General features: G+C 38.6%; 1 protein-coding gene across 1 annotated transcript in view; it reads left to right on the forward strand.

Annotated features, from left to right (window-relative positions):
* ptprq (protein tyrosine phosphatase receptor type Q) overlaps positions 1-26776 on the forward strand; it is a 354834-nt gene that overhangs the window by 48995 nt on the left and 279063 nt on the right. Inside the window, exons 6-7 of the mRNA XM_051930873.1 lie at positions 19140-19320; positions 24926-25222. Of these exons, the coding sequence (XP_051786833.1) occupies positions 19140-19320; positions 24926-25222 (478 nt within the window). The remainder of the gene's footprint in view (positions 1-19139; positions 19321-24925; positions 25223-26776) is intronic.

A 26776-nucleotide genomic window follows, 5' to 3' on the forward strand; every position in this document is an offset into this window, starting at 1 on the left:
TAACTTTATCGTCAGCTTCAGTTTCAGAATACCCTCTGTCCATTTTCACCGCGCGGCATACCTATGCTACCGCCCACTATTTGGTGGTGTAGCAGTGAAAAAGAGCCCTAGTGCAACAAATCTGTGTTTAGCGGTGTAGCAGTGAAAAAGGTCCCCACATGAACAGTTTCCCGCTGCGCCACGTTCCGAACGTCGTTTAGGCAATTTAAACCGGTGTTGCGGTATAAGAAAAATCCATATCATAAAAAAAATAAAAAACGGTTTTCGGTATGAACCGGTATACCGCCCAGCACTAATGTAAGCATATTTAAATATATATCGTGGATTTTTTGCTGGTTCGCGGATTTCTGCGGACAATGGGTCTTTTAATTTCTGGTACATGCTTCTTCAGTTGGTTTGCCCAGTTGATTTCATACAAGGGACGCTATTGGCAGATGGCTGAGAAGCTACCCAGCTTACTTTTCTCTCTCTCTTGCGCTGACTTTCTCTGATCCTGATGTAGGGGGATTGAGCAGGGGGGCTGTTCGCACACCTAGACGATACGGACGCTCGTCTAAAAATGCTGAAAGATTATCTTCACGTTGCTATCTTTTGTGCAGCTGCTTCCTGAAACGACATGCTGCACGGTGCTTCACATACTTAAAAGCTCGAAGAGCACGTATTGATTTTTGATTGAAAAACAAACTCTGTCTCTCTCTCTCTCTCTCTTTCTCTGCTCCTGATGGAGGGGGTGTGAGCTGCCGCCTTCAACAGCTTTGTGCCGCGGTGCTTCGCATACTTAAAAGCCAAACAGCCCTATTGATTTGTTTGCTTTTCTCTATCTCTGTGACATGCTCTGCTCCTGATGCGCACTCCTTTGAAGAGGAAGATATGTTTGCATTCTTTTAATTGTGAGACGGAACTGTCATCTCTGTCTTGTCATGGAGCACAGTTTAAACTTTTGAAAAAGAGACAAATGTTTGTTTGCAGTGTTTGAATAACATTCCTGTCTCTCTACAACCTCCTGTGTTTCTGCGCAAATCTGTGACCCAAGCATGACAATATAAAAATAACCATATAAACATATGGTTTCTACTTCGCGGATTTTCTTATTTCGCGGGTGGCTCTGGAACGCAACCCCCGCGATGGAGGAGGGATTACTGTATATGTATATATGTATGTGTGTGTGTATGTATGTGTGTATATATATGTGTATATATATGTTGATATGTGTATATATATATATATATATATATATATGTGTATATATGTGGATGTGTATATGTATATATATATATGTATATTGTATATATATGTGTATATGTAGATATGTGTATATGTAGATATGTATATATATGTATATATGTTTATGTATATATATGTTTACATAACCTCTTTAACACACTACTTCTCCGCTGCGAAGCGCAGGTATTTTGCTAGTCTATACTAATAAAAGGCAAAGCCCTCACTGACTGACTGACTGACTGACTCATCACTAATTCTCCAACTTCCCGTGTAAGTGGAAGGCTGAAATTTGGCAGGCTCATTCCTTACAGCTTACTTACAAAAGTTAGGCAGGTTTCATTTCGAAATTCAAAGCGTAACAGTCATAACTGGAACCTCTTTTTTGTCCATATACTGTAATGGACTGAAGCTCGCTGGCCGTGGGAGGCGGAGTTGTGTATCGAGATTTGGATCACTTTGTAACGGAGTTAAAATTGCTGTAGCAAGAAACTTTGAAGTGCTGGGTCTTAGCTAACATTAAATAAAGCCATGGACATCGCAACATCACACAAGAGAGCGGCTCACGTGAACTGACTGAACGCAGCACGTCGGAAACAAAGCACCGTTTAAACCTAAAGTTTAAATTAAGTTCATAGACCTACAAAAGGTTGCCATTGATTTGAGGCAAGATTGCTTTTCTCCTGTACAACTATATGCTGCATTCTCAAGAGTGTGCTTGCACGGCTTGGTCATATTACAACCGGAGTGCTGAACTGACAACGTGGTATACAAAGAGAACTATAACAATCGTAATATATATATATATATATATATATATATATATATATATATATACAGTGGACCCTTGACTTACGAACTCAATTCGTTCGCGAGGGCTGGTTGTAACTCAAGTTGGTTGTAAGTCAAGACTATTTTTCCCATAAGAAATAATGGAAATACCCATAATGCGTTCCGAACCTCCCACTGCAACACTTAATCTTTTCATAATAAAAAAAGGGTTGTATAATGTGCATAATTTACCATAACACCAATAATTTTTCTAATGTACTAACCAAAAAGTAATAAAAAGTGCCTAGCCTACCAGAAACAACAATTTCATACTGTACTCACCATTTAATTTGACATCTTTGGGCTGCAGGAAGGGAGGAGGATGATAATGAAACTGAAGGTTTTTTAAAGGCTTTCTTTAACTTGCGCTCAGGCATTTGCAATCATTGCAATAGCTTCTTTTGCGTTAATTTTAATCTCCTCCTGCCTACAAGTTATTCTGACGAGAATTTTTCTCAGCATTTCCTTGCGATGATACAAGGAACTGTTTCTGAACTCTTCTGAGACCCCCCCACTCAATGGGAACAACATGCTGAAGTGCGTCCTGAAGCGCGATTGCCGCGACTGTGGAAGCTTGCTTGTCCATTGCCGGGCAGGGATATCACATGCATATCACCCATCGATATCTTTTGTGTTTGCTTTGGCTGAGAGACTCAGCACAGCTTTAAGCCGGCTTTTGCCCCAGCAACAGATAAACAGTCTTCCATACGGAGTTTGGACTTTGGCATGTCTTCTAGTTGGGGGAGGTCCCAAGAGAGTTTACAAACCTGACATTTTATTGAATGAGTGCCGCATTAATAGGAATGTTTCTGTTTGTTTACAATCGCGCAAGGATACACGTGACCGCATTCAGGTCGTAACGCAAGATGTTGGTCGTAAATCAAAATAAAAATTTTGGTCGTAAATCAAGTTGTTCGCATGTCAAGCCGGTCGTATATCAAGGGTCGACTGTATATATGTAGATATGTATATATATGTGTATATATATATACAGTATATATGTAGATATGTATATATATATATATATATGTGTATATATATGTAGATATGTAAATATATATATGTATATATATGTGTCTGTGTGTATATATATATATATATATATGTGTATGTATGTATGTATGTATGTGTGTGTATATATATGTATGTGTATGTATGTATGTGTATATGTATATATGTATATGTGTGTGTGTATGTATGTGTGTATATGTATGTGTATATATATGTTGATATGTGTATATATATATATATATATGTATATATGTGGATGTGTATATGTATATATATATATGTATATTGTATATATATGTGTATATGTAGATATGTATATATATGTATATATGTTTATGTATATATATGTTTACATAACCTCTTTAACACACTACTTCTCCGCTGCGAAGCGCGGGTATTTTGCTAGTCTATACTAATAAAAGGCAAAGCCCTCACTGACTCACTGACTGACTGACTGACTGACTCATCACTAATTCTCCAACTTCCCGTGTAAGTGGAAGGCTGAAATTTGGCAGGCTCATTCCTTACAGCTTACTTACAAAAGTTAGGCAGGTTTCATTTCGAAATTCAAAGCGTAACGGTCATAACTGGAACCTCTTTTTTGTCCATATACTGTAATGGACTGCAGCTCGCTGGCCGTAGGAGGCGGAGTTGTGTATCGAGATTTGGATCACTTTGTAACGGAGTTAAAATTGCTGTAGCAAGAAACTTTGAAGTGCTGGGTCTTAGCTAACATTAAATAAAGCCATGGACATCGCAACATCACACAAGAGAGCGGCTCACGTGAACTGACTGAACGCAGCACGTCGGAAACAAAGCACCGTTTAAACCTAAAGTTTAAATTAAGTTCATAGACCTACAAAAGGTTGCCATTGATTTGAGGCAAGATTGCTTTTCTCCTGTACAACTATATGCTGCATTCTCAAGAGTGTGCTTGCACAGCTTGGTCATATTACAACCGGAGTGCTGAACTGACAACGTGGTATACAAAGAGAACTATAACAATCGTAATATATATATATATATATATATATATATATATATATATATATATATGTAGATATGTATATATATGTGTATATATATACAGTATATATGTAGATATGTATATATATATATATATGTGTATATATATGTGTATGTATGTATGTATGTATGTATGTGTGTGTATATATATGTATGTGTATGTATGTATGTGTATATGTATATATGTATATGTGTGTGTGTATGTATGTGTGTATATGTATGTGTATATATATGTTGATATGTGTATATATATATATATGTATATATGTGGATGTGTATATGTATATATATATATATATATATATATATATATATGTATATATGTGTATATGTAGATATGTATATAAACATGTATAAACATATATATACATATATATGTATATATATATTTATGTGTGTCTGTGTGTGTGTATATATATATATATATATATATATATATATATATATATATATATATATATATATATATATATATATATATATATATATATGACAGCAACACTCATAACAATGACAACACAATTACATTGACGATCATGTTACGTTATTTTTAAAATGTTTCCTTTTCTTTTTCATAACCTCTTTAACACACTACTACTCCGCTGTGAAGCGTGGGTATTTTGCTAGTGTAATATATTCACCAGCAAAGTCAAACATCCCAGAGATATTACTATTTTTAGACACAGAAAAAGCATTTGATATGATTGAATGGAACTACCTTTTCACTGCATTGGAGAAATTTGGGTTTGGCCTGAATATTTGTGCATGGATCAAACTACTGTATACCAATCCAGAAGCTTCAGTTTGTATTAACAACATCTGTTCAGGCTACTTCAAGCTAGAACGTGGCACCAGACAAGGATGCCCCTTGTCACCACTGCTGTTTGCAATCGCCATTGAACCACTGGCGGCTCACTGTCGAAATTCTTATCAGATAAAGGGGATTACCAGAGAAGGACTGGAACAGAAAATTTCTCTATATTCAGATGATATGGTTTCATATATTTCAGACCCAGAAAACACTGTGCCTGCAGTTTTAACAGCATTCACAGAATTTCAAAAGATATCTGGTCTCAGAATTAATCTGAATAAAAGTATACTCTTTCCAGTGAATTCACAAGCATATAATATTAGACTGGACACCCTACCTTTTACCATAGCAGATCAGTTTAAATACCTAGGGGTAAATATCACAAGTAAACATACTGTAAAGCTCTTTATCAACAAAATTTTGCCGTCTGTATGGAAAAAATTAAGCAAGACTTGCATAGATGGTCAACCCTTCATTTCACTCTAGCCGGAAGAATTAACGTTGTTAAGACAAATATCCTTCCTAAACTTCTTTTTTTATTTCAAAACATTCCAATATATATCAATAAATCGTTTTTTAAGCAATTAGATTCAACTATAACCTCATTTATTTGGATCTCAAAACACTCACGTATCTGAAGAGCGACCCTACAAAGACCTCAGGCAGAAGGTGGCATGGCTTTACCTAATTTTCAGTTTTTTTACTGGGCAGCAAACATACAAGCTATAAAAACCTGGACACAATAAAATGAACATACACAGGCTTGGCCCGCAATAGAAATAAAATCCTGTAGTACTTCTTTATACTCCCTGCTCTGTGCTCCAATAAATGTAAGTTATTGCAAATATACTAATAACCCAATTGTGCTTTACTCACTCAGAATATGGAACCAACTTAGAAAGCATTTTAAGATGGAAAATCTTTTATCTGTGGCACCACTGCAAGAGAACCACCTCTTTCAACTCTCACAAACATATCCAGTTTTTAATACCTGGAAAAGATTTGGGATTAAATTGCTCAGAGATCTTTACATAGACAATATCTTTGCATTCTTTGAACAATTATGTTCCAAATTCAACCTCCCAGCTACATATTTCTTTCACTATCTTCAAATTGGAAACTTTGTTAAACAGAAACTGCCCGATTTTCCTCATCTCGTACCCTCCACCATGCTGGAAAAAATACTGCTCAATTTCGAGGAATTAAACACCATTTCTGCATTATATAAAATCTTATTAGAGTCCCTTCCTTTCAAAGATCCACGAAGACATTGGGAAAAAGATCTCTTAATCAGTATATCAGAAAAGGAGTGGAAGGTAGCATTGCAGAGAATTCACTCGAGCTCCATATGCGAAAGCATAGAATTATCCAACTAAAAATTATATATCGAGCTCATCTGTCTCGCTTAAAACTGTCCAAAATGTTTCCAGGGCAAGATCCAACCTGCGAATGCTACAACCAAGCTCCTGCCTCACTGGGTCACATGTTTTGGGCATGTGCCAAATTAACATCATTTTTGGACCAAAATTTTTAAGTGCCTTTCAGACAGCCTTGGTATCATAATTCCTCCAAACCCATTAACAGCTGTGTTCGGTGTTCTTCCAGACGGACTTGAAGTGGAGAAGGACAAGCAAACAGTGATTGCATTCACTACACTTTTGGCACGCAGACTTATTTTGTTAAATCGGAAGAATCCTAACTCTCCTCTAATAAGTCAGTGGGAAACCGATGTTTTATATTATTTGAAATTGGAAAAAATGAAATTCTCAGTTAGAGGATCTGTACAGATTTTTTTCAAAACCTGGCAGGATCTAATCAATAATATTTTAGAATAAGAAGAAATAATTATTTCCGCATTTCTTTCCCGTCTCCATTTTTTTTTATTTACCTATATATATTTTTCCTTTCTTTTGTTTATTTTTGCCCTATTAAAAAGCCCTAAGCAATTCTCCTTTGGCCATGCTCTCCTTCTCAAGGGTGGGGTTTGATTTGTCTTCAATTCTTTTTTTTTTTATAAATTGATCTATTTGTATGGAACGATTACAATAAAATTAATAAATAAAATTTAAAAAAAAAAGAATATTGTGAGATACTGTATATTATGACTCCATTGTCTAATTAAGGATATTTATGTAAGTAAAGACTCCTATAGAATATTGTGAGACATATTCTTTATTGTCTTTTTAAGGATGTCTATGTGTGAATGTGAAGGGGTTCTAAGTAGAGTATTGCAGGGTAACTAATAATTAGACATTCACCTGAGACTTTGTCTACAGAATGCCTATGTTTATGTGTATCAACTGTATATGTCTGGTAATCTTAAGGTGCGAGAGTAGACCACCCTAGTAACGGACTTGGTAAGTTCTATAAAACCCAAGATGAAAGACACATGAAAACCCCATAATAATAAAAAGTACTTCATAAGTAACCCCTTAACCCCATAAACTTCATAATAAAAGTATCACAGATAAACACAATAAAATAGAATGAAATAACATTAATACATAAAATAGAGTAAGATAACTGTAGGTAAAAAATATTACTGGAGCATGCACTGTAATTTGCCAAAAGAAAAAAGATAGCAGCAGATTGCATAGTTCATGAGACTACTGAAACTATAAATGCAAAATGTAGTGTAAGTCACACACAGTGTGCAATCAGATTTAGCGATGTTGTACTCATTAGTCTAACAGCATCCAAGAAGAAGCTGTTTCTCAACCTGGTAGTGCTATCCTGTAAGCTGCCTGATGGGAGGGGGCAAAAAGACTATGTGCAGGATGAGTGACATCTTCTATAATGGAGAAGGGTTTAGTTTTGCACCTACTCATCTTTATGAGTGACAAGTCCTACCACAGCTATGCCATGTGCAAATTTCAATGTGTGACATGGTTTTTCTTACAGTGTTTCTCTCAGTGCTTCAACAATTTTATGCAGCTGTTTAAAACTATTATTTTGTTGAAAAATTTTCATTTCTGGATACAGTCTATGTATGCATATATCCTGTTACTGAAAGCAGGTTTCAGTGGCAAACTACTTCAATCCTGAAAAATTTGTAGCTTAGCTACCTTTACTTGCTTTAGACAGATGGAATATCCCTTTAAATGTCAGGACCAGCTTCTGCTTTTTGCTAGTAGTATCAAGGGTGTGTTCTGTTTCTAATCTTTCCTGGAACATTTGTAAATGTTAGGGAACAAAGATACTTAACACAAAAAAGGTTAAAACAGGGTTTACAGAATAAAGTGTCTGTTTGAAACAATGGAGTCAAGCCAAAAAGTATTTTAGCTCTAGACAAACTTTGAAAGTTTTATCCATTGGCACTTCTGTAGTTAGATTCAAAGATGTATCAAGTTTAAGGAGAGATTATGTACTCCATTAAAATCAAAGTGTTCTTTCTGTATCTACTAAACACTAAAATAAGAAGGAACATCTTATCAGCATTCATGCAATGATGATTAATAAAACGTATGTAAATTTAAACATTTTGCACTTGGGGCCAGCAAAATGCAAGGAACATTTTACTAACACATTAAATGTGAGAAAACCCTTGGTGAAATATTTGTGAGTGCATAGCCAATTTGTGGAATGTGAAAGGATGGTTGTGGTTGTTAATTATGCAAACATCAACATAGGCATGTCTAACAAACTATAGAATGTCCAGGGGTAACATGTACTATAAATAGTAGTTATGCTAGGAATGAGGTAGTTTATCGTGTAATATTCCTGTATCTATTTAGGATAGTCCAACTTCTATGCAGTGCTGATGGAACATGCTCATTCTCCTTACCCTGTAGTGAAAACCTCATGCTCACAAAAATTGCTTGTTGTTTATTATTTGAGGATGATGTCAGAATGAAAACAATAATAATAATAATTCTTAGATACACCTGCAACTATCCATTACTTGGCTCCATTTTCATATTGTTCTGTTATTTTTGAAGTACTCACATTTATTTTTTACTGATACCAGCAGAAAACATTTAATAACATGTCCAATGAAAACTGGTAAAGAATAACAAAAGGTTATATAAGTAAAATGTATTAAATAGATTAAAAACATTGCTATTTAGCATCTTATTGACTGATGCAAAGCAAAAATAAATATAAAATAAGGCTATTACAAAAGTTCATATTCAAAAATTGCAATGATTTTATAAACACATATTGCAGGACGTTAATTACAATTATTGCTTTCCCTTACTCTTTTCATGGTTCAGCTGTGCCAAAACACATTTTCTGTGTACAGTCTAATTTGTCCACTTGTACAGTACATGGCCTTACTTCATATAATTTGGGTCTCCCAGACATTTGGATTCAGATTAACTGTAAATGCCTAATTATACTGTGAGTGAGAGAGAGATATGCAGAGAAACAAAACATGCATTTTTGTCATATATTGTGATGAATTAATTTTTATGTCATGTGAGATCATGCCGTGCATATACTTTGTGTACACATTCTCTAGCTTGATAAAGTGATTATTTATACTAAATCAGGGGCTCTAAAACTTTTTAATCTGAGGACCCAAATTAGAAAATCAGTGCAGTACTGGAACTCAGGAAGAGAAATATGATCATAGTAACAGCGTAGTAATAAAGAGACAAATACCAATAGCCATATAATAAAAAAAACTAAAGGTTTTTGTTTCCTTTCAATCATATTTCTCATATGAATATTACTAAAAGGAAAATGTGGGAGACAAATGTACAGTATTGTTAAAACAATATTCCATCCATCCACTTTCTAAACCTTGTTATTCGAGGCAGGGTCACTGGCTTAGATGGAGCCTATCCCAGCAAGCAGTGGACACCAGGCAGGAACAATCCCTGTACTGAGCACCAGTCCATTACAGAACAAATTGGCTACTTTAGCTAATGCTAATTCACCTAACCTGCATGTCTTTGGAGTGGAAACCAGAGCACTCAAAAGAAACCCACATGCACATTTGGAGAACATACAAACTACACAAAGGGAGCACATAGTGCTTGAACTCAAAACAATAATTATCATTTAAAATAGGGAATAGATTCCCGAAGTATTGCCATGTGGAAATATTTGGTGTAAGTTTTAGTAAAGCTGAGAGAAAGAAATTCTTTGAGTGTGACATGAGAATGTGAGGATTATGAAAAGATAGTATGAAAATTCACTTAAATTAGCCACTTGACTTATGGCGCCAATTAACCTCCTTGGTGTTAACCGTGAATGTGCAGAAGTGGTTATTCCCGAGTCACACTCAAGATGATGTGTAATTATCCCCTTTACAGTGTTAAGCCTGAATAACTGTCGGAAACAGTGTTCTACTGCCATCTAATGGATCAGATAGTCACAGTAAAGCATTTGGTCATTGCTTGTTGCTGCAGATGATATAGTCATGGTTTTGGTGTCCTGATATTGCAAGGCATGTGGATAAAGATGATCCGCTGTGGCAACCCCTAACAGGAGAAGCAGAAAGAAGACGAAGAAGAAGAAGTGGGTAAACCAGTCGAGAGATGGTACTGGTCCAGAAACTGGTTGTTGCAGACACCATTTTTGGTAAAATTTTGAGTGAGTGTCATTTTTCACTCATTATGAAATACCTACATTTCACTAATAACAAAGACTATGATGAAGCCAATAACCCAGTACCTAAACTGTACATACTGTGGTATGTGTATCAGGTGATCATTACTGGGGCATTTTAAACTTAATGCAAAATCTTTTTTGTGTCTCTTTTACAGATTTAAATTCAATATATGCTGTAATGGCGAGTATGTGATAAAGCACTGACCAGTTGTTCATGGCACGTGAACTGCATTTAGCATACAACACAGTCATGGATTATACAGTATATTTCCACCCTGTTATTTTAATTTTGATGTTTGAGTCTAGCGCCACAGTCCCTTCACCTCACATACTTTTTGGTGTCATTTCTTCCTCTCACTCCTTTTCTTATTTATTTCTTTACTGTTAGTCCTCTCAGTTTGATTGTTTAATAGGATGTGCAATGGTAGGTGAGGAATACTTTTTATATTCTCATAACACAGGAACTAAACTTCTGTGTGATGCATCAACAGCATTGTTTCACACACTGCCACAATATGAATAAAGTATGCTAAATAGTGGGTTGGATGAAGTCAGCTAATTTTACTACACAAACACGTGTCAACTGATCACAAAAACACCCACAATTTAACAAACACGGTTTTAAATACTTAGAAGTAAAATGTTTCTTATGACTGACTAAGGTCAATGGAAGCACTATTTACACCAGTTTCTCTGTGCTATGACATCTATGAAAATCTTATCATTAAATGTATATCCTTTTATTGGCCAAGAGAGTTTGCCTCCATTGTCCGTGTAACTGCATACATTCCTTGGCACCAACATTTACATGACTCTAACATGACCGAGACCAGCACATCTCTTATGGTAAAGAAATCTCATTTGAAGCTGTTCTTTTTGAGGCAGTTAAAGAAGTTCAGAATGTTTTAAGAATCAGTTAACATTTTCCCAAGGTTCATTGCTGAAATTGTTTTAATCTTCTTTATCAAAGTTTGGGAAAAGGATAGGAAACATCTATCAAAAGTAGTGTGCTTGCTTATAAAATCATTGTTCACCACTCCCGTGCTCTGGATTAATTCTTTCTAGCCAACCCACGGCGTACCATATGCCGCATAATCAGGCCGCTTTTTTAATGATTTTTAAGCACAGGGGAAAAATGAACATTTGAAAAATCCGTAATTTAATAAACCACCAAGAAAAGTAACATTGTAACAATGCACGGTATGAACCAACATACAATTATCCGTGACTGAAAACTGGAGGACCGCCATCGCGCCTTCTCCTCCCAGAGCGAGGGACGGGGGTGGACAGCGCTCGGGCACGGAGGGCGGAACGGGAAGAGAGGGGAAGGACGCCCATTCCGCACCCTCCGTCATGCTAGTCTGCTGATTTCTCGTTCAGTATGCACTGCCTGCTCATGTGCCCACCCCCAACTCGTCACCTGAGTCGTTTTCGTCTTTGCACAGTCCACATGCACCTGTGAGTCACATAGACTTTTCATTGTTCTTTGCGGTTCTGGCTGCTTTTCTATATATAATCCACCAAGTCACTTGACCATGGTAGTAGCGAGGGGGGGTGGGGGGGTGTACAAAGGGCAGGGACGTAATCAGTGCGAGTGTATGACCCGCACTTGCTGGGAATTCCTCGTTTGTGGGGAACAATTGCAAGCCCCGGTTTCCAGCACAAATGGGGTTCAACGGCTTACCCATGCCTCTCTGCGCCAGGTAGACACACGTCGATCCATTCAGTGTAGCGTGCGTGCAGTTACCTGATGCAGGAATCTGTAAAACATTGAAAGAAGTGTTGTTTCCATGAAATACATTTGAAGCGGTAGCCATGGAGGGCAAATGAACAGTCAACGCGGCTTACAGCTGGATTGACAGTGTGTTTTGTGTCACCCGACCATGGTAGTAGCAAGGGGTATGTGTACAAAGGGCAGGGACGTAATCAGTGCGAGCGTATGACCCGCACTTACTTAACAATAAGTCAGGCTTTCCACATTTGCGGACAATTGCCATTGCGTCTTGGTAATTCTGTTTCATGTACCTTGGACTGCCTTGAAAGGTAGAGGGAAGAATGATCAGTTGTCCAGGGCGGAGGTCATGGTGATGTGCTTTTGGAGTGACAGCATCCATAAGTCCCCTGTATTGCTCTACACGCAAATCTTGTTAATGTGACCGAAGGTAATGTAAACGTGCGCCTTCTGTTCTGACATATGCGTCGACGATGTATTGCTGGAAGAGTTTGCCACTGGAATGCAAGACACTAAATGAAGATCTCATGGCAAGCCTGAAAGCATAAAATTGGAGCTGTGTGACTCGCGTTCTTTTCGCGGTTCACTTTTCCTCAACATGGGTCAATTGTATGTGCCAGCCTGGATCTCCGTAAGGGAGTAGCAGTGGATAAACCATGGGGTCACAGTTCATATTGAGAACAGAGATACGCTTGCAAGCATCTCCCCTTGGATATATGCAAATGTCGCGTTGTGCAGGAGGTTCCCCGTCTTCACCTACAAAGATAGCAGCAACATCAGTTTGACAGCACGGGGCGTTATACCTTCTCATATCCAGACTTGGATTTTCCATGAACACCATTCGTACAGCAGTAACAGGGTTACCATGAGTGATAATGTCATGCATTTGCATGTAAGACTTTGCGAAGGGATTAACCTGTCATATCATGTTGTCTAGTTGAAGCAACAAAATGTCAATGCAAGCGCTATTACATTCCTTTTGCAAACGTTGACTGGTAGCCTCAGCAAAATCGAAGATATATAGCTGACCGTATCGTGGTGACGTGTCAGGATTGGTATATAAAGGAGAGACCTGGTGATAAATTTGACCGTGGATTCTGAAAGCATACGGTCCTTGTCCAGATGGTTGAGCGATGTGTGCGCCCATTGACGCGAAAGCTAAAGCAGAGTTGTATTCCCTGATATGATCACAGTAATTTCGGGACAGCGGGTTCTTGCCAGTCAAGAGGTCTTCTAAAAAAAGAGGGGGTTTGGATAGCGGTGGCAAAGACACCTTGCCGGCATGACAACACTTAGTGTAATGTCCGGATTTGTTGACCTGTGCTGGCCAATGAAGAGCATTGCAAGAAGCACATAGTGCGGTAGGTAGGCCAATGTTATGTTCTTGGACGTGAATGGTGGTATCTCCTTGAAAAGCTGCAGAAAACTGAATGCGATGTTTGTGCATGAACGATTTAGTGCTGTGTTGACACTGAAGGGAATTGGAATGAGTTGTTTCGAAGCATTGCTGGCAATGTTCACATTGCGTAATTTGTTCAGTGGAATGTGTTTTTAAATGCATATTGAGATATCTCTGCACTTGGAACGTTTTTGAACAAATCGTGCATTGAAAGATCTGTTTGGAATGCGTTTGTTCAGTGGAGTGTGTGTTTAAATGTGCTTTGAGATATTTCTGGTGCGTGAAGGTTTTGGAGCAGTGTTGACACTGAAAAGAATTCATCAGGGAATGTGTTTTGAGATGGTTAGTAAGGTATCTGCGTGCGTGAAAGTGTTTGTCGCAAATTTTGCATACAAATGTTTGTGTTGAATGGATCTGCATATAGTTGTGGAGATCCATCTCACCTGTGAAGTCCTCGTTACAAAATGTGCAATTGAAGGTGAGAGTGGAATGAGTTCGTAAGTGTTTCTTGAGAGCGCGAGTTGTTTTGAAGCATTGCTGGCAATGTTCACATTGCATCATTCGGTTAGTGTTGTGTTTTTTTAAATGTGCGTTCAGATATCTCTGCACTCTGAAGCTTTTGGAACAAAAGGTGCATTGAGAGTCCTGTGTGGAATGCGTGTGTTCAGGGGAGTGTGTCTTTAAATGTTTTTCAGGAAGAGGAGAGTGGGCAGGTGACGTCACATTAGTGTGGCGAGCAAGTGGGTGTGCACCCTTTGTGCACATACCGACAGTGTCAAAAGATGTCACCAGAAGGTTATCATGTGTGTATTTGAGAGGCATGACAACTTCGTAATGCCCATGATCCAAAGGACCGCTAAAGAGCAGGGATATGGAGAGACTTTGGGCCAGATTGTAAACTCGAGGAGAGGTATGAGGACGTTCTTGGAAGTAAATGGTAATAGTAGCTGAAAGGATTTGGGACATTGCCACAATTTCTGCCTCGCCACCATAGACTCCGGACATATTCATGTAGTCAGCGTATTGTTGAGCAGACTGTATAATAATGCCTATGTGACTAACAACAATGGACACCATGTCACCGAAGTTATCCCAATGTTGGCAAACAAAGCCAACAGCCATGTTGCGAAGTTTGAGAGCAACAGTTTTGTTAATGACATTTTTCCAGAAAAACCCGACTGATAGAAACAAACAGTTACCTGATGCAGGAATTTATATAACATTGAAAGAAGTGTTATTTCCATGAAATACATTTGAAGCGGTAGCCATGGAGGGCAAATGAACAGTCAACGTGGCTCACAGCTGGATTTGGACCGCAGCACAGACCAAAGTGATTGAGTATGTGTTTGATGAGCTGTTCGAGTTGGCGGGCAGTGCTCTGAGGTGCGTTCCCTATCATGTGGGAGGAGGGATAGAGTTTCTGGGCGGGGCTTCGTTGTTCCTTTCCCATGGTTTTCGATGGTAGACGCGGTTGGGTGTCGTAACCGAAAAGAATAATGAAAAGTCAACGTGGCTCAGAGGTGCATGTGGACTCTAGCACAGACGAAAGCGACTTACGGGGTGGTCGGTGAGTTGTTGCGTCCGGGCACATGAGCAGGCAGTGTGAATGCCTAGAGAGCGAGGGTGGACACGGGCCGGGGAATAAGGAGTGTTGGTGGGCGGGGAAATGTTTTCCGTGTTCCTGCAGGACCATCTAAGAAGACGCATGTTTGTCACGGATGCAAATTGCTGTATGTAGCGTGTAAAACAGTTTGCGATGGTGCACGCGGTTGTGCATCGTAACCGAAAAGTCAACGTGGCTCAGAGGTGCATGTGGACTGTAGCACAGACGAACATAAATGACGGCGTGTTTTCCGAGGCGTCGCGTCCGATTTGGTGGGTGTGGCTCTGCGAGTTGTCGTCATATCCAATGGTCTTAGAGTTGGTGGGCGTGGCTGTCTTGCGTGCTTTCCATGGGTGTCTTACTTGTCGGCGGCTTAGTGAATTATATATATAGATTTTGCAGTCTGGAAACATAATGCTATTAAGATTTTTTCTTACCTGTTACACCTCTCTCACTCTCTTTTCACTTTCCTTATTTCTAGTAAAATCCTTAAGTTAAGCAAGATCAGGTCTACCAGATTTTATAAATGTACTGTGATTCCTCTAACTGTGAGATTCAGGAACTTAATATCTTGAGTTGTCAACAACAAAATTTAACGAATGGGCTATTAATTATAATTAATTACAAGGGCTATTGTAGGCTGTTGGCGAATGATAACTATTATTCTTATGTTTGCATGTTTATATTGATTTTTTTTACCACCATCACCAAAATTATATGAAACTAATGTTGTTATGGCAATAAAGTATTTCTTTACAAAGGCAAACACATTTAAACGTTCTGAAATCCAGATCTAAATCTTTCCCTTTGCTCACAACAACATTTCCATCATGTATAAAGTCTCGGCACTGCGTGAAGAAACATGATTAACCTCTTCAGTCCATAGCAAACATCTCTGACCCTAATGCATAAACATGAGAACCCCACTGTCTATCACCTGAAAGGAATTATTTTTATTAGGTTTTTATTTTTATATTGTTTTTCTTTTATTCCAGTGTGTGCAGCAACTGTACATTTCTTTTTACCAGTTTTAAAAAGGTTGAGAGGATGTGCATATGAAACATTACTTGATATCCAATCTACAGTATATATATAAAAGTCAATGTGTGTGTGTATGTATGTATGTTCCAGCATCACTTCCGAATGGCTGGAGCGATTTTCATGAAACTTGGTACATGTTTCTCATTGGTCGACTAAAAATACTGTAGGGTGAATTCAGCCCTAACCCACCCCCTTCTGGGTAGGGTGGGGGTGATCTTTCTGTCTTGTATGCATGGTATCATCCAGTTAACACTCAGAACGACCACCAGAGGGCGAACTGGAGGTGACTGCCAGCATTGTTTATGTTTGAGCACCACTGTGCCCCTGTTGCTTTTGAAATTAAATAGAGTTGGCCGGATGATAACATACATACAAGGCCGCAACACAAGCACATTAGTGAGTCTTCATTCTTTGTTAATTTATTTTTATTTTTAAAGTTGTTTTTTTTTATTATATTTTTCTCAAACACTTTATTTTCCTCACAGGCAACGCTGGGTATTTCAGTTATGTTAGTTAGTATGTTATAATGTTCTATTAACTAGTACCTCATATATACTGTATGTGTATTTTGTACATATCACATACTATTTCTCTGTTTAAGTGTTGACATTATGGTTTGTGTTTGGGTTGCAGTTCTTTTTTCAAACAATCTTTGTAAGCATTATGTATTGTAGTGTGTAAGGTTCATAAAGGAAATGCACTTAATAATAATAAATTAAACTGCATGAATTGAATTTACTGATAGAACCCTGGTTCATTTTCTAGTCAGATCACTATCTGTGTGGAATTAGCATTTTATATCTATTCTATTTTTCCTCCTACATCCCAAAGACAACAATATTATGATAAATGGTGACTCAGTTTTGGCTTGAAGCAGGACTGTATTTCAGGATTTCCCTGTGGTGTGGTGGTGTACCATCCTGAGCTGATTCCTACTTGGTGTTTTTGCTGCTGAGGTAGGCTCTGTCTATCCACAACTGCTTAACAGAATAAGATAGTTTAGGAAATAGATGGATTAATAGATAGGTTTTATGTTAAACTCCAAGGCATGTTGCAACCAATTTAAAGACAAACCAGTTGCCTGTAACAACCAAGTTATATTTGATTTGTAATAATTAATTACTCCTCCTCCAAGTCGCGCATGAAGCAGAAGTCCATTCTTGAAATGTAAATATCCTCCTCCAAATGTGTGTTAAATGTAAAATTGAAATATATCTGTTGTATGAAAAACTTTACTGTTTTTATGCCTTCTTGGTTTATTTAACTTCATGCTTCGATTGTGTTTAAGGTTTACATTGATTAATTTGCCTGATTGTATGATAGGAGGGTACAGTAAAATCCATCCATCCATCCATTTTCCAACCCGCTGAATCCGAACACAGGGTCACGGGGGTCTGCTGGAGCCAATCCCAGCCAACACAGGGCACAAGGCAGGAACCAATCCTGAGCAGGGTGCCAACCCACCGCAGGACACACACAAACACACCCACACACCAAGCACACACTAGGGCCAATTTAGAATCACCAATCCACCTAACCTGCATGTCTTTGGACTGTGGGAGGAAACCGGAGTGCCTGGAGGAAACCCACTCAGACACGGGGAGAACATGCAAACTCCACGCAGGGAGGACCCGGGAAGCGAACCCAGGTCCCCAGATCTCCCAACTGCGAGGCAGCAGCGCTACCCACTGCGCCACCGTGCCGCCTACAGTAAAATTGTTTATATAATTATATTGGAAGGTTATGCGATTTGTTCTGTGTCACAGAGTTAATTTGTCACAGAGACTGAACCAGGCTTATAGTTGTAGTCTAGCAGGTTATGTACTAAATGCTGTATTCAAGATTAAAAGGATACAAAAAAAATATGTGAACAAAAACACCTAATTTTTAGGTTAGTGGACAATACAAAATTGATTTTAAGACAGCAAAGTAAAATTATATTTTAAAGTTAGTTTACACTTTTTTTTAGCTTTGACATGACAAAACAGAATCTTAAGTATTTGATGTCAAAATTCAGTCTTTGATGTTTATAGAAATAGAGAAACCACTGCATGTAATGCAAAATATCATAATTTACTAGAAATGAATTTCAGTCTTTCCTACTATTTAAAACTAAGTCAAAGCTCAAGTTCAAAAACTAAAATAAAATAAAGAACTAAACCAAATATTTAGTTACCCACCACAAGATCAAATTGATACTAATTAGTTGTGTATTTTCACAAAATTTAATAGGCAGTAACTTCAGGGTAGGAAGTTAGCAAGCATGGGAAAATAATTTATCAATGAAGTATCACAACATACACCAAGTAAAACTGACAAGCTAAAGAATATTGCAGCCTCAGCATTAAGAATGTCAAAGTAAAAATAATTCTTTTTGCAGGGCCTTCCCAAAAATAGTAAATGAGCAAAATTATTTTTTCTTAAAGAAACTGGTATACCCAAAGAATATATACAGTGTATTAACCTGATAAAATTAAAACTGCTGTAATGAAATAATTTCCTGAATTTGCTTTTCCTAAAAGGGTCATGATGCCATGACAGGGTAGAGCCTGTACCTTGTAGCAGCAGGGTGCTAGACAGGAACTGCTCCGGGGAAGAATGCCATTGAAATGTAAAGAATACTAGTACTACTCAGTGTACTACAGTGCCATCTTTGTTTTTCTAGTAAATAATGTTGCTATAGTTACAATATTCATACACTCAGATATTTAGAAATTAGTAATGAGACAGTTAAAATGTTTAATCAAGTACTGTATTCTGTTCAGTTTACTGGCAGCTAAACAATTTACAAGAAAGTTCTAAAAGTCAGAATTATTTAAATGGATTTTTGAACAGTTATACAATGATTATAACATGTCATAAATAAATCTGCATCTTTCTTAACTGCATGATTTAATTTTTATAGGAGGAAGGTGTGCTGCAGTGGACAGATGGAACTATTTATAATCTGAAGAATGTGATGTCTGCTTCTTTGCCAAGCAATGAGACAGACTGCTATGCTATGCAGATGAATGCAACTGGACCAAACTACTTCTTTACCGAATTTTTTTGTTATATCCCTTTACCATTCCTTTGTGAATATGAATGTAAATATATATGTCTATTTACATTAATTATTTGTTATGTCTCCTTTTTAAAAAAATGTGCTTTGGCTTTTAAGTGGTTGCCTGACATATCATGACATTCTTTATTTAAGCTGAATAATCAAGGTACCTAAATTGAATTGTCTGTTTCAAAATGTACAGATTCTTATGTATCTTGTTTTTCAGATATAATATAAAAATATATATAAGGCTGCAAAAACAACACACCTAATGCCAACATGTTTTCAAAAGTTAATTTATTCAGACAATGCTTTTGTAATATTTTGTCAGTGCAGATACTACATAAACCTAAATTGAGGTCAAGGTGGGTTCATGTTTATTCATAACTTACCTGTATATTACAGCAAGCCTGGTATTGCAAATCATTCTTTAAGCAATTAAAGGTTCATAGGTTTATCTTCTTATCTTATGTTAATGTAATTGTACTAATTAAGATGCAGCCCATGTTCTGAACCTGTTTTTTTCAGTACATGATCAGAATAAAGTCTGTTTTTGAGCAATACCCCACCTAATCCCAACCCCCATCTCATTGAACTGGATTAAGCAGGTTTGAGATACTTATGTTGTGTTATCTAAAACACATACTCACACGCAGCTACCACTGACCCATCCATCTAAGAGGATGTCTTTTGACTGAAAGAGTAAATAAAAAGTAAAAAATACCCCTAAGGAAACTTCACTTTAAGTCTGTTTAATTGAAACTGGAAAGGTTTCAACTTAATAGGCACAAACATATTTGAATGACAGTAAAAGAAGTATTTTGAGTGTTGTACGTTGTTCAAATTTAAACATGTATATTTTAAATACATTTATTTACATCAGATTTTTGAATTTTGTTATTGCGTTTTATTTAGAATTTTGTTATTGCCTTATATCTATACTAGCTTTGTTACCCGTCCTCACCCAGGAAATTTCCTAAGGGAATGGGCCCTGGTTAGTGTGGTGTTGGTTAATCAGATGTATCAGAAGTACTATCTAACTAACTGACCACTTTTCTGTGTACAATATTTGTTATTTTGTTTTAGCAGGAACTAATATTCTTTGTTCACTGTAGCTCCTTACTCTGGAATATTCTGTATACAATTACATATTAGTAAACCTTTTGTGGCATTATTGATGGTCATTGGAAAACACAAATTTACAGGAAACTGTATTATTTTGAATTTAAACAAATAGGTAGTAGGAATAATAGGAATTTTGGGTGTAAATATAATTTCACCCTATAGCACATCCTTTAAAAAGAGTAATTTCATCAGATTTGAATGTAACGCTTTGGTCTGTAATCTTGTACAATTGCAGGTTTTGTAGGTTTTAGATGAAAAGCAGTATACTCTGAAACATGACTAACTTTAACTTACTAAATAATACATTGACATTTACAGGCTGCATGTTTGTGTGGCTTAAAGGAATGAATTGAACATTTTAAGCATTGCACAGAAAATATCAGATGATAAGAAATAATATGGTGAACTATATACTATGTCCACCTCCTCCATGTTCTGTTGGTGACCAGTGCAACTATTTAAACTTACCAAGGTATACTGTTGCTCCCGGCTTGTGTTGTACCCAGGGTTTGAAGTGAGCCCATATAGAGTACCAGCACTTACCTGATTCCCACTTTTCGACACGGCGTTGCCTTAGTTCTCCACAATATTGCATTTATTTCACCACCAATTGCCCGACATCCCCCCTCCCGCTGTTCAAAGTATATGTTGTGAAATAGTACGGCCCAGACACAGACAGGCAGACACATTTCCAGCCATCACCACACGTTTATTTACACTATTATATTTACAAGTCAATAAGTGCACCGCCACACACAAACCCCCACAGTCTCCCGAAGTCCAGGCTTCACTAAGCCACCTCTCTTTCTCTTTCTCTTCCTTCTTTCACACTCCAGGCCTCTCCTTGCCGCCTCCTCTCTGACCTCGTCCACCTCCTCACCCGACTCCAGCCTTGATTGAAGGGAGGCGGCCCCTTAAATAGGCAGGCGACTGATGACCACACCCGGCCACAATACTCCTCTGCATGCTGAGACCCCACGGGGCTAGCGGCCCGTTTCGCGAGGACAGATTTTCCTCGGCGGCAGGTCGATGTATCCCAGCCCAGGGCCCTGACCTATATAATAAAAAGAAAAACAAGGGGTGGAGACATTGCCCTGATGTGGCGCCTCTGCGTGCTTCCCCTGTGCTTGGGCCAACGCTCTCTGCTCCGACCAGCACCCTGATTCTCTCTTTCTCGGCCTCCCGATCCAAGATTTCCGTGGTCCCCGCCACAGGACCGCCAACTGGAGCACACTTACGTTTCGCCTCCCAGCCTGCGGGTTTTCCCTCTGCCTCGGCAGAGGGCGGCCCTTCGTGGGACGTGTGCACCCAGCAACACATCTTCCCATATCGGAGGAGTCAGCTTTCTTCCTCCGACTCCTCCTCTTACTTTGGGACGCTGCGATGGTTCGAGCCTGCCTATAGGAAAAGGACAGACCCTGCCCCACCGGCGTCCACAGCTTTATGGGGGCGGTTCTACTCACTGTCCCCGCTGTGCTCCTCCGGTCAGAAGTTCCAGCGCCACGCCGTTCCTCTCTCGCCAGCAGCGCTTGTTCTGGTGTGACAGCCGTCCCCTCTGATCCCTGCATCTCCGCCCAGAGGGCACATCGCTCGGGTGACGGCAATCCGACAAGCAGAAGGTATCTCTCCAACTGCTGCAGAATCACTGCCAGGGAGAGAAAGTCAGTCGCCGGTGTGCTTACCTCACAAGCAGCGCCACTCGCCGACTGCTTTCTATGGGCCCTTTCCTCCGGCCCATTCGGGTTTCTGGCTGGCACGGGATGGACATTCCCTGGTCCTGCCTCTATCCAATCGCTGGCGGGCACACAGGACACGCTATCCAACCCCGTGCCTGTCGCAAGGAGGGACTTCCGGTCGGCAGCCATCTTGTCCTCCTTCCTCACATGGAGACGAGACTCTGGGCAGCTCCGCGGCTGCTGCGGCTGTCGTAGCTGCAGCCCTTCCTTCTTGGCAGCTCCTCTTGCTGCCGCCGTGTCCTTGAGCTGCCCCTGTAACACATAGTCCAACGGCGGACCGCTAATGGTCCGCGACACACTCTGTACCTGCGGGGTTGGGTGCACACCGCCCCTGCGGCACGTGGGTGTGCTCACCTGTTGTGCCGGGCCTTTCACAGACATTTTTCCTAATACAGGTCCCCACCTTGACCCAGGTGGAGCATCCTGTCGACTACGCCACTGTGAAATAGTACGGCCTGGACACAGACAGGCAGACACATTTCCAGCCATCACCACACGTTTATTTACACTATTATATTTACAAGTCAATAAGTGCACCGCCACACACAAACCCCCACAGTCTCCCAAAGTCCAGGCTTCAATAAACCACCTCTCTTTCTCTTTCTCTTCCTTCTTTCACACTCTAGGCCTCTCCTTGCTGCCTCCTCTCTGACCTCGTCCACCTCCTCACCCGACTCCAGCCTTGATTGAAGGGAGGCGGCCCCTTAAATAGGCAGGCGGCTGATGACCACACCCGGCCACCTGCCTCAATGTATATAAGTGTGCTCAAGAATCCATAGGAGACGTCCCTCCTACTTCGAATTTTTATGTATTTTATAATGTATGGTGAGGAGTAAGAAGACGCTGATGGAGTAGGGAGTACTGCATATACCCAATGACGCAACTTGCTAAGCATGTCTTCTTTGAGTTGAACCTTCTTCCTTCCACTTCGCTTCTGGTAGCGGTGTTCATTTGAGTAAAGTGGCAGCCCCATTTCTCTGCATGATTACAACCTCAACTTGGTCAGTGATGCAGATATGGGAAAAAGAAGTGGTGCCTAAGAATACCCACTTGCTAAAACATTATTACTAACAATATAAAAAAAATGGGTTAGCTAATTTTTTTTTCTATAGTGGCACTGAGTTTCAGTTAAATCAGTCAAATCGTTTTTGAGATTTTGCAGTATCTATCTATCTATCTATCTATCTATCTATCTATCTATCTATCTATCTATCTATCTATCTATCTATCTATCTATCTATCTATCTATCTATCTATCTATCTATCTATCGACAAATCCATCCATTTTCTAAACTCACTTTTTCCATTACAAGTTTATGGGCTGCTAGAAACCATTAAAATAGGGAAATTAAACCAGGACGCAACATTTATTATAAGACAGTAACACCACAGAGAATGTGGTGAGAATGAACAGTACCAGTAGTGGTTTAAATTTGGCATTTTTGTCACTGATCAACACACAAAAGTCTTTAATGGAAAAAATGAAAACAGATCATTACATTGTGGTCATAATTTATATATATGTAAAATTATTCATATAAACATACATCCATCCATCCATCCATTTTCCAACCCGCTGAATCCTAACTACAGGGTCACGGGGGTCTGCTGGAGCCAATCCCAGCCAACACAGGGCACAAGGCAGGAACCAACCCTGGGCAGGGTGCCAACCCACCGCAGGACACACACAAACACACCCACACACCAAGCACACACTAGGGCCAATTTAGAATCGCCAATCCACCTAACCTGCATGTCTTTGGACTGTGGGAGGAAACCGGAGCGCCCGGAGGAAACCCACGCAGACACGGGGAGAACATGCAAACTCCACGCAGGGAGGACCCGGGAAGCGAACCCGGGTCCCCAGGTCTCCCAACTGCGAGGCAGCAGCGCTACCCACTGCGCCACCGTGCCGCTATAAACATACATGCACAATGTAAATATATATTATATGTTCAACATCGTATATGTGCATAACTGAAAAATAGATATTGATAAACCAAAGTTGTCTCTGTATTATAAAAAAAAATCTTGGAAGGAGACGATACGTGATTTTCTCAGAGACACTTTAACGTCCTGCGAGACAAGGCAGTGAGACAAAAGGACAGCTGCTGTACAGGCTTTTAAATGATCGACGCGCAGTGCGACAAGCAGAACAAGCAGCTCGGCAGCAGCAGCAAGCTAGCAGCTGAACCGATTGCATTTCCTTAGTGTGCATTCAGCCCCCCCTTCACAATGCGAGTAGCAGAGATGCGAAGTGGCTGGCGCGTAGTGCACCTCGGGGTGGGGGGGTTTGGGGATGGAGGGGGTGAGCGAGCGAAGTGAGCAGGGGGCAAAGCCCTCTAGTATATCATATTTCTAAAACAAGTTACAGACTTACCCAGTTACATACAATGTAAGTTCATCAGGAAGAGAAAATCTATTTTGTTTTTCAGTTTTGGGATTTTTACCCCTAGATATTGATATCAAAATGTTCTTTCTTAGCAGATACCTACAGCCCTAGATGTGCCAACCTGCCAAATTTCAGTTTTTTATCTAAATGAGAAATAGTGTTTTTGTTGATGTATGAGTCAGTTATTCAGTTAGTCAAGTTTACAATAAATATATATACTGTATGTATATATATATATATATATATATATATATATATATATATATATATATATATATATATATATTATACATATATACTGTATATATAATATATATATATAATATACATATTAGGATATTTAAATATATATAGTCCTATAAATTTTAATTTTAGCACTCTTTCATATTTTTCAGTTGCCTCAGTGCCTGATGATTTTCAACTTCATGTGGAAGATGTAAAAGAATCAGAAGTCACCTTTTCTTGGTTTTCCTTGCAAAGATGGCTGAAGGCTGAACATTTTTCTGAATATTTTCTTCAGTATCATGCAGAACTGGTAGGCAATAGACCAGTTATGAGAAAGCTGCCATCTAATTCCACACGCTTTACCATTTTGGGACTGTCACCTGGCAGCACATATGTATTTGCTCTTAAAGTCGCACATGCAGGAGGTGCATCTCAAATCATCAGCCCAATGCTTAGAGTTGAAACAAGTAAGCACTGTACCTTTTTAAATGTTTTAAACAACTGGTATATCTGGAAAAGCCAAATATTTGTTGTTTTTGGTATTTGATGTGAAATGAAGTGATGAAATATTCTTTACTATTCAGTAGTGTTCTTTTTGTTTTAATATAGTGCAATTTCCACTGACATGCTGAGGGAACTATCATCCTTTATAAGTAACATGATATATATAGACAAATTCATCCATTTTTTAAACTCACTTTTTCCAATACAAGTGCATGGGCTGCTAGAAGCCATTAAAATAGGGAAATTAAACCAGGATGCAACATATATTGTAAGATACTAACACCACAGAATATGTACAGTACTTGCATTTTATATATAGTATACATTTGCAGATGTACAGTATATTTGTAATTAGGTCCTTATGACTCTCAGTATTGATCACAGAAGAAGCAGGTAAAGTAAAATATTTCCTATGCTACTTTATTATGACTGACTTTTTAGAACCATTCGATCTGAAAACACTGCATCTAAATATACTGGTACAACTGAGAATGAACAGTACCTGGACTGTATGGCACCAAAAAAAAAACAACAACAGCATGTTTAGAATGCAATATACAGTGCCTATAAAATGTATTCACTCCTTGGAAGTTTTCACATGTTATTATTATACAACACAGAATCATACTGGTTAATTTGGCTTTTTTGTCACTGATCAACACAAAAAGCCTTTAATGGAAAAAGTAAAAACAGAACATTGCATGGCGGTCATAATTAATATATATATATATATATATATATATATATATATATATATATATATATAAAATTAAACACACAAACATACTTCCACGATGTAAATATATATTATATGTACAATATTGTATATGTGCATAACTGAAAATTACATATTGGTAACCCAAAGTTGTGTACCATTTTTCTAAAACAAGTTACAGACTTGCCCAGTTACATACAATGTAAGTTCATCAGGAAGAAAAAATGTGAATGGGGTTTACTGTAAAGTCTGTAAAGATTCTTTAACCTTGCCAAGGGTTTTCTGGCTCATTATACCTCAATCTCCAGTTTATCACTGAACGCACATTTAGCCACTTTAATTGGTTTTCTGTGCTTGCACCAGCTGTCCCAAAATGCATTGCTTTGTACCTTCAGTAAATTTCTGATGTCACCGGTGACCACAGGTTTTTATTAGGACATGGGAGGATTGTTTAAATAGGCACACAGATGTCCACAAGTGTTTGGATAAATCCATTTACAGTATGTTGTTTGCATGGATAACCAGATCTGATGAAGAGTCTCTAAACATGCACCAGATTATAAAATCGATGCAGTTAAGAAGTTTTCCTCTTCCTCTTTAATCTCTCAGGATGTAAGTATACTATACGTTTTCCGCATTAACGTCCAGGTCATTATCACATTGTTGGTGATTGCTGGTGAAGGGATGTAGACAGTGACTATGAAGACACCAGGGAACATCTTCTAAAGTTAAAATGGTTGTATGTTTATAATAAAATACTCCAGATCAGGTGTACACTTTTTACACATGATTTTAATATATG

This window comes from Erpetoichthys calabaricus, chromosome 1 (genome assembly GCF_900747795.2).
Source record: "Erpetoichthys calabaricus chromosome 1, fErpCal1.3, whole genome shotgun sequence".
NCBI classification, from domain to species: domain Eukaryota; kingdom Metazoa; phylum Chordata; class Cladistia; order Polypteriformes; family Polypteridae; genus Erpetoichthys; species Erpetoichthys calabaricus.